Consider the following 9,994-nt stretch of genomic DNA (forward strand, 5'->3'; position numbering starts at 1 on the left):
GGGGGTTAAGACCTGAATATATATTTGCAAGTTGACCCACCAGACATCCAACAACCCTTTTCTGGTCTTGGCCGTAATGAGACATACTCACCGATCCAACCATTGCACAATTAAGCCTTTCTTTGGAAGCAAATTAGTTCCTAGGAGGTATTCAGTGCACATTTTAAGTAAATACAAAGCCAAAGCAATGCAATACTGAAATCATTTCGTGGGTGACATGAGCCCCTAGAATTTTATTCAGTGAAATGAGCCCCTAGAATTTTATTCTAGAGTAAGTCCGGCAGCCGGGAAGCGACCATATATATGTGATGCCTTCTTCTACACATGTATTTAGAAATTATTGACAATTTCGAAAATATATAGCGGTCTGAGTCATCCTCAAATTGAGATTTTTTTTTGAGGGAAGGCCATCATGGCTAGCTTTATTAAAACTTAAATAATGTTTACATCGTCTACGAGCTTACTGACAATAAAGTCAGGGGGCTCATCCAACCAACTAAATGAAGTCTTATTACAGTAACTGAAATGAGCTAGCACATGAACCGCTTGATTACAAGATCTATAACAATGCTTATAAACGACCTTCCCAATTGAAATACTAGTGTCCACACATTCTGCGAATATAGCCGCCGCCGAGTCCCACAATATTGTTTGTTCATCACAATAATTGAGACTAATAGACATTCATGTAACATAACGTTCCTTTTTTGTTTCTTGAAGGAAAGGAAAGTGTTTTAATGATGAAAGGTTTTCTCTATTCCTGAGAATACATTAATTTTTCAGAAAACACAATTTAGCTATCAGGAAAAGGGCTTCCGTTTCGCTCTATAGATAAAGTACGAAACATAAGTAAAAGGCCGAAATATACATGGCGATGAGGAAGCCTTTAAAGAAGCAGAACCTAGAAAAAAAGATAATAACATCCAAACCGCAACACCACGCCGAGCAAGAATACAAGAGGACCCAAGGACTAACACCACCTGATTTCCACGACTACCTCCTCAAGAGGGAAACTGCGCAAAGCGTATTCGTCGCCGCATCTGATGGAGTGGACAAAGTTTTTCACCTGGAACCTGACATGGGGGGCAAAACCGCGACAACATCCTCAAAAGGAAAACGGCATCCGTGGGCACCGTCACCGTCGACGCCAAGGCGTAGAGCTTTCACCCATTGCTTCCCCGTGCCATGACGGGGCCACAATCGGCCGCTGCAACGAAGGTAGGGCCTCCAAAACCAGGTGTGGACCCTTCCCTGCCACAATAAGGGAGATGCCAGGGCCACCCACCGCAACATTTCTCGCCGCTCACACATGACCAAGACGCGCTGCCACCACCGCTACCTGGAGAACCGCCGAAGAGCCCACTGAGTAGACCGCCACCCAAGGCTGCCGCCCTGGCATCCCACTCTAAACCTCCCGCTGATGCCAAAACTCGTGACCTCCGTAATAAAATGTAAGACATTTTTTATGCCTTACGCAAAACTAAAAAAAGGCCTTACATTTTGGTACAGAGACTGAAGTATTTTGCCTGCGAAGTACAGTACAAGTTTGGATGTGCGCCAACAACCAATTTAGGGATCGTCACTGTCACAAAATGGTGCAGCAAGCGAGATGATGATGAACCACCGGCCGGTAGGGAGTTTGGTGGTGAATGGTGATCCGACAGGCCACTACATATACCGCCTTTCTTGCACTCAAACTCCACAAGCACAGAAAGCAAAACCACAGTCGCTAGCAGTACAAAGTCCAACGCGGTTTGTTTAGTCATGGAAAAAACTAACATCGTGGCTTGTAGGAATCCAACTTCTCGTGACGCGAGCGATGACGAGGAAGCGACGTGGTCGCATGCATGGGGGCTCATCTCGGGCTTTGCCGTCTCCATCACCCTCAAAACAGCAATCGAGCTCGGCATCATCGACGCACTGACCAACGCCGCCGGCCGTGCGCTGACGGTGGACGAGCTGGCCGCGCAGCTCCCGGCACCGGACAAGGCCGGGTCGGCTGCCTCGGTGGACCGGCTTCTCCGGCTCCTTGCCGCCTTCGACGTTGTGCGGTGTTCGACGGAGACGGGTCCGGACTGTGAGGCAGTCCGGAAGTACACTCCGGCGCCGGTGTGCCGGTGGCTCACCAGCAACCGCAGCGATGGGTCGCTGGCCCCCTTGGCCATGTTGGCCGTCGACCAGGATTACTTGCCGACCTGGTAAGTGTGTGTGCTCTGTACTATATATCACCCATCGACTGCCATGATGATCAAATGTCACGAGACTAAGCATTATCCATCCATGTAGGAATCAAATGGGGGCGGCGGTGGTGTGCGGTGTTCCAACGCCGTTCGAGAGGGCGCACGGGGTGCCGCTGTTTGAGTACATGGGGAAGAACCCTCGGCTAAGCGGGGTGTTCAACCAAGCTATGTTCCACATGTCAGTCACGGTCATCAGCAAGATGGTCGAGCGCTTCGACGGCTTCGACGGCGTCGAAGTTCTCGTCGACGTCGGCGGGGGGACTGGTGCCGCCCTGGAGATGATCACCGCCCGCCACAAGCATATAAAGGGCATCAACTTTGACCTGCCTTACGTCATCACTCAGGCGCCGTCTCTCCCGGGTAAATCCATTGACTGAACTTTGTGCTACGGCACTATTTCACCCATTTTTTGGCGGAAAAATCGGCTACGGCAATTGTTTATTTATATCTATATATCTATATCTATACCACTGTATAGTATAGGAACAAATGAGTCGTTGGATTCTTTCGGTCTAATGGTTGAAATGAAGCACATCCGGGCATCTCCAGCTGTTGATCAAATCTATAAATTACCTTTTTTTTTGCAGGGATAAATCTATAAATTACCTGATTCTTACACATGTCCATACACAATATATTATACCCACTTAATAATTATACAAAATACTCAGAAAACGCAACCGGCGTCAAATTCGAAATGAGAGACCTTTGTATGGATGTCTTTTTTGAAAAATATGTAGAAATCAAATTAGACTGTAAATATACAAATCATATTTGAAACTGAAACTTTTCAAAATCCTGCTTGATCATGCGGATGTGCAAAAGCACATGTCTACTATAAAACATATTCCCTCCGTCGCATAATGTAAGACATTTTCTGAAACTAGTGTAATGTCAGAAAAACGTCTTACATTATAGGACGGAGGGAGTACAATTTTTGTCCGTAAAATCCCTCATGTCACCTACGGACAATAATTCAGATGGCCTTTTATAGACAGCAGTACAATGATCTGACTGTAAAGAGTCTGTTTTTAGCATAATTGACTTTTTAGGGGATTTTAACTACTCGTCAGAAAGAAATTACAGACAATATATGTACACAACGAAATCACCTACTTCTCTCTCCCCATTCTCTTTCCTTCACATAACTAGATTTCGTATGTGGCAACTCTTATAGACAGCTGAGGGCAATGCTAGACTTACGTAAAAGAACTACTTCTGTTTACGTACTAACCAACGTGGAAGAATAGGATTGGTGTTTTTTTTGGGGAGGGCACCCCCCTGAAAATCAGGGGGGTGTTTAGATTAGTTTGGCATGTTTCGTAAAACTTATGTATGCCCTTCGTAGGTTTACCATTTTCGAACAACTGACTAGATGATGTCGTGTATGCAACCATATGTACATATGTTAGAGGTGTTTTTCTATGTTTCAGAGAAAAACATCCATTAGTTACAATCCTTGTGTCCACTTGTTCATGTTTGTAACTACATTATCATTACTATTTGGTAGTGTTATTTATTATTATTCTCTTCTTGTATTCTAAAGAGATTTAGCTAGTACTTTGTCGAATTTTGACCGCAGGTGTGGAAAATATTGCTGGAAATATGTTTGAGAATGTACCCACGGGAGATGCAATTTTTTTAAAGGTATATATTCTGACTAATATTCATTTAAAAAGTAATAATTTATTAGTTTTTATTATTTTATTGACTTCATCTCCATTTTACTAAAAAATAATTGTCATATTAGTGTATAATATTGCAATGTGTGTTTTTGTTCAACAAGCAAGTAAGCAAAACTATCTTATAAATAATAATAATAATAATAATAATAATAGCAACAACATATTTTGTTAAAATTACACATACGGAGGTGGGTGGCATGACATGTTTGACTTGCGAAAGTTACGCAATAAATTAGCAAGAGACATGCTAGAGGGTTGCTCTAATTTTGCAACAAATTAGATTTGGAGGCAAGAGCACTAGAGACCCACAAACTTGCATTGTATGTGATGGTTTAGTTCATAAACTTGCAAAAGGTGATCAACCAATCGACAAACTTGTAAAGTATGTGATGGTTTAGTCCACAGCCAATCAAAGACAAACAATTGATGCCCAGCTGGCTGCTTCGTGGCACACCTGGTTGGACTGGATCTTTTGCAAAAAAAAACTCAACGTTGGCTGTCAGTGCTTTCAACTCCCATGCCTTCTGACACCAAAATCAATGTAATCATCAAACAAGTCATGAGGAGGCAGCCAGAGTTACAAAAACATGAAAAACACCACAAAAACTGCACAGAGAACAGCATAATTCACACTGTTACAAAAAATTACCGCCTTGTTGAAAGATTCTAGATAGAGTTGGCGTTCGTAAGCAGAGACATGAGGAGGCAGCCAGAGTCAATTTCAGCAGCAGTAGCGATGGCAACAGCAAGACGGTCCCCGTGATATACCTCCGTAGTTGTCGCCGTCAGACTGTCAGAGAGCCCACGGTACCGCCGCGACTCCACCCACGGTATGCCCAACGGCCTGCCGCCGCTGGCCCGCCGCGCCCACCATCAATCAATCAGAACAAAACACGTATTCCAGTAGGAGCACGATCAAGCGGCGACAAGAACATTCCTCTACAAAAAGTGACAAAGCTGCAATCCTGTGTGCTGAAGCACCAAGTATCCCTTCGTTCCAGCAGACTCCAAGAGCCATTCCAGGCCATGGCGCCTCTGCGGAGCTCCTCGATTAGTCAATCGTGCCTATTTTTATCTGTACATGTAGCCTGCAGGCACCTCTATAAAATCTCATCGCCCTTGCTGCCCACTCACACTGAAGATCTCCCCGAGCGATCCTCGCATTCAGCTTGTCACTCTGTCTTTCTTGTAGCTCGGCTCAGTTGTCTGTTCCCTGCAAGCCGCGACCGATCCATGTCGAGCCTGATAGATATTTGGCGGTGGAGGTGGACAGGATCCGGGCCATGTGGAGAACGGGGGAGTCGTTCAGACCGACGGCTTTGCCCGGCCGCGCAGGCGCACAAGAAGGCGGCCACGTAGCTCAGCCGTCCGGCGACGGAAATGGAACGCCAACACCTGATGGTGCCATGGCTTGGCCGGCCAAGGATCAGGCTGCTGGCGCTGGCTCGCCGTCGTCGCCGGTGTTCGTCCGGGAGGACGCCTTCTTGTCCATCCTGGTTGATTGTTTCGGCCAGTAGATTGCACCGAACGCTACGCAGTAACACGCTCCTAAGCTCTAGCTAGATGCAATGCAATTAAAGTTTCTTTCGTGATTGCTGTAGCCTGCTGAATTATCAAATTCGGCGCCTTCTGAATGTCTCTGTTACAATACAAATCAACGCCTATCTCCAGTCAGGTCAGTTTTCATGATGGTCCCTAGACAGGGGAAACAGGGACTGCGGGCGTGATTTCCTGAAATATTGAGGGGTTTTGCGCAAAAGATCCAGTCCGACCAGGTGTGCCACGAAGCAGCTAGTTGGGCGCCAATTGTCTGTCTCTGATTGGCTGTGGACTAAACCATCACATAGTTTGCAAGTTTATGTACCGATTGATCACCTTTTGCAAGTTTATGGACTAAACCATCACATCCAACGCAAATTTGTGGGTCTCTAGTGTTCTTGCCTCTTAGATTTGTCTAGCTTCTACTTGCCTGATCCTTACCATGGGGTACATAGACATGCAAAAAAGCAGTCCCATCGTGTCCTTTGGAAGAGGTTCTTGGTATTTAGTATTTACTCCCTCCGTAAAGAAATATAAGACCTTTTTGATTACTACTATTTATGTACAGAGGGACTAACTTCTAGTTTCATGAATTTTTTTATTACAAGTAAAGATCAAATTCAGTCTTGACAAAAAAAATCTGGGATCAAATAGATCATTCAAATTTTGAATGATATAGAATGGACATGATGCAATTGTGAGAAAAACAAAACCATCATATATTCGCATAATGATTATTGATCATTCTATGAACTGAATGAACCTATATGTGCAGTGGATACTCCATCTACAGAATGATGATGAATGCATTAAGATCCTCAAGAACTGCCACCGGGCTCTTCCAGCCAACGGCAAGGTGATCGTTGTGGAAATTGTCCTGCCGACCACCACAGAGGCAACTCGTGAGGCGCAGAATATGTTCCTTCTAGACGTCATCATGTTCAATAACCAGCAGGGTGGAAAGGAGAGGACTGAGCAGGATTTCCTAAAGATGGCCAGGAGCTCCGGGTTTGATGGTGCCTTCCGTTCCACCTACATCTTCGGTAACTTCTGGGCTCTCGAGTTCACCAAGTAGTTGCCATGGGCATGCAGACTGCAGCTACATCTCCATCTACGCCATGCATGTATCATTTTTTTTCCTTTTTTGAAAAGGAGGACTACCCCCGGACCATGCATCATTGCGATGTGCACAGCCTTTATCATTGTTTGTATTGATCTCCTCTCCTATATGTGTTACTTCGATTGTATACTTGTTTACATTAATATTGTAAGACGTGCAGCAGTACCTATTTGTATTCTCAACATATGAGCCATGTGAAGTGTACTTATCTGTATTCTCCTAAGTGTGGGCAAAGATATTACAATATTTATGCTTCCACATACCCTTTGTCAGATCATGATAGAGGGCGGTGCAAACACACGCTAGTACAGAGTGAGCTTTGGCAGCGGTTTTCGCACATGGGACGGTGGTTATTCCCCGTTTCGCTTCAAAGCATGTGTCACCAATACTCGATAGAGTGCCGGTGGTGGTTTCTAGAACTGTCTGTGCTCATTTCCTCGCCCCAAGCAGTTTACGTTTACAAACCGCCTGCAATGTTGGGCTGCACAGAGGCGGCTGCTCATTTGGAACCGTCGGAAATAATCTGTCATTACAGACGGTCTCAAATGCTCAACTGCATGTTCATATTTTTTAAAACTTATTGCGATTTTCCTCCTCAACGATGTTTTTTTGTCATTTCAGCTGCATCCAAAATAGATGTGCACAGCACTTTCATGATGCTCATCGACACTCATCTCACAATTGCATTTAGTTTCATACTCCAATTGTCCAGGGGCAAACAAAGTGTTATGTAACATCCCAATTTTTAATTTGAATGTTATACATAGATCATCATATGCATATCATATTTTTATTGCATTTTGGTAGGATCTTAAAAATCTTAAGCAACTCAAGGACCCAAGGAGAGAGTTGGAGGTTTCACAAAATTTTCATATTTGAATTTATTTAAAATTTGAAAAGAGGATCAATTTGATTTTAATAATTTCTCTCCAATTATTTCCAACAATAAAATAAATGAGAGAAGATAATATGACTTCTTCAATAGAAGAGAAATGTTGGAGAAGAAATTTTAAAATCAAATTATTATTTTATTTGTATTTTATTTGAATTAGAGAAGAAAACATGCATTTTTGAAAATTGCATTTAGTCCAGAAAAATGTCCATATTGTCCTAAATATTAGGTTTGCACGGCGAAAATTGTATCTGGAATTTATAGATTTTTTTATATTAAATTAGGATTTTTCTTCGCGGCTCCCCATGCTATCTTCTAGATTAGACCAAAAACCTCAAGCTAGTCGAGACTCTGGTTGGCTTCAACTCCATGGAGCTAATCACGTCTATTTATAAGGGCGTTGTTACTCCTCCTAATACTTCATGCTTTGATGCATGGGTGTGTGTGGCCCGTGCATATGACAAGAAAACCCTAGCACTGATTCTTATTTACATCCCCTAAATGTTAGACTTTTCTTTCTACTTCCGTGTTCTCCTCGCTGATACCTACACTAATTGTTAAAAACAATTGTGGTTGGCATATACCTACACTAATTGTTAAAAACAATTGTGGTTGGTATGTCTACCCAAGTCCACCATGGTTTTTCTTTTGCTGCAGTGACATTAGCTCAGGAGTAGTTGTGAGCTGTGACCTATACTCTCGAGGGATTTCAGGGTTCAAAATACTACATATGGAAGTTAGTTGTTGTGTCATCTCCTATTTATTGAAATCTTTTTTCCTACTATCGACATTTCCTTAGCTGATACCTACACTAACTGTTAGAATAAAATGTGGTTGGTATATATCCCCAATTCCACCATGCTCACATAGGACCCGGCTCACGCTGGCCTACTCGACCCCACATAAATTCTCACCATCCGCTCCCCTGACCAAACCCTAGCCACTCCACTCCACTCCCCTCCACTCCCCTCTGCAACCCAACCTCCCGTCCGGGATCTCCGGCCTTCTCCGGCATGACGGGCAGCGAATCCGAGTCTTACACCTCCAAATCTGTCGACACCGAGCTCATCCCACGCGACCCCAAGGAGGATATGACTGTCAGGCTTGCGCTCTGCCGCTCCCAGGAGGTGGCCGCCCAACGGCAGCGCTCGGACTCCTTCCGTCGGGAATCCATTGTGTCCGCCCAAATGACGCATGGATCCGCCGCCAGGTGTGGCATCGCTACCTCACCGGAGGCGATGTGGTTCGTGCTGAAATCTAGATGGGCTCTAGGCCCATATTGCAATTTCTGAAAAATCTCTAAGGGCCCATGTGGGTTGTATGGCACTAGGTGTGGTGGGAAGTTTAGTCCCACCCCGGAAGTGGAAGGAGAGTTGGAGTGCTTTATAAGGGTTTCTCTTCTACATGCTATTGGAGCTTGAGAAGAGAAGAGGCCCTCGCGCACTCCTCCTCCTCCGCTCGCCTCGCCACGCCACGCCTCGCCACGACGCGCCGCGGGTTGCGGGATTGAGCCGAGCCGAGCCGAGCTCACTCCTATGCGCTTCTTTTTGCCGGTCAGGAACGGAGAGTCTTTGACAGGTAGGGCCACGATCTGAGACGTTGGATCGTGGGCTACCGACTTGGACGTGGGTTCAGCCCACGTCTCTCCACACGCGGCCGCACATAAAGGGGCGCTGCCAACCCTAGCCGCCGCGAAACAGAACGCATCTCTGCCTCCACGCCCACGCCGTTCCTCTGCTGCTGCTGCCGCCGGCGACTCCGTCCCGTCCGCCGCGTACACGGTCAAGGGAGAGCAGGTCTCTGAAACCACGCCCTTCTGGTTCCTGTACGGGGTGAGGGGCGAATAGGTTTTTGGGCAGCGATTACGCGACTGCTCGCTTCCGATCATCTACTTCCTCTACGTCCGCGTCGCCTTCATCATCACCATGTCCACCGACACCGACCGTGCCGCCGCCGAGAACGCCGAAGCCGACAAGAAGGCCGCCGAGGACGCCGCTGCTGCCACCAAAGCCGCGGCCTCTGCATGGCCTACTGGAGGGTACAACCCGTTTATCCCGCTCCTGATTATTTTTATATTAGCAGTACTAGCAGTATGTGTAGATTTGTCTACTGTTTGCTTAGTATGTGCATGTTTAGATCAAAGTCAGTACGTCATCAACTTAGTCAATGCCATGCTAGTGATTCACTCGTGGATTAATTTAATCGAGAAATTGCCTATTTACTCAACAATCCAAAAACCTATTATGTGTAGGAATTTTTTGGCAAGTGGCTTTGCCGCTGCACTGAAACCGGATAAGTTTACCGGTACGTATTTTAAGCGTTGGCAGACAAAGACCACTTTATGGCTCACGGCTATGAACGTGTTCTAGGTCACCGGTGTGTCCACGGGAACGATTGCTCCTGAACAGGAGAAGGCGTTCAGGGAGGCAACCATTGTGTTTCTCGGAGCAGTTCTTAGCGTGATCGGAGATAAACTGGTCGACACATATTTACATGTGCATGTCGCCAAGGACTTCTG

The 9,994-nt window shown here is 45.5% G+C and overlaps 1 protein-coding gene across 1 annotated transcript; it reads left to right on the forward strand.

The window, feature by feature from the left end:
* The first annotated feature begins 1,719 nt into the window (after positions 1-1,719).
* LOC123066139 (probable inactive methyltransferase Os04g0175900) lies at positions 1,720-6,768 on the forward strand. Its single transcript, XM_044489284.1, has 4 exons — positions 1,720-2,198; positions 2,287-2,600; positions 3,823-3,887; positions 6,240-6,768. Exons 1-4 carry the CDS (start codon positions 1,765-1,767, stop codon positions 6,537-6,539), a joined length of 1,113 nt encoding a protein of 370 aa, XP_044345219.1. The 5' UTR covers positions 1,720-1,764; the 3' UTR covers positions 6,540-6,768.
* Positions 6,769-9,994: the final 3,226 nt, after the last annotated feature.

Source organism: Triticum aestivum, chromosome 3B, assembly GCF_018294505.1.
Source record: "Triticum aestivum cultivar Chinese Spring chromosome 3B, IWGSC CS RefSeq v2.1, whole genome shotgun sequence".
Classification (NCBI taxonomy): domain Eukaryota; kingdom Viridiplantae; phylum Streptophyta; class Magnoliopsida; order Poales; family Poaceae; genus Triticum; species Triticum aestivum.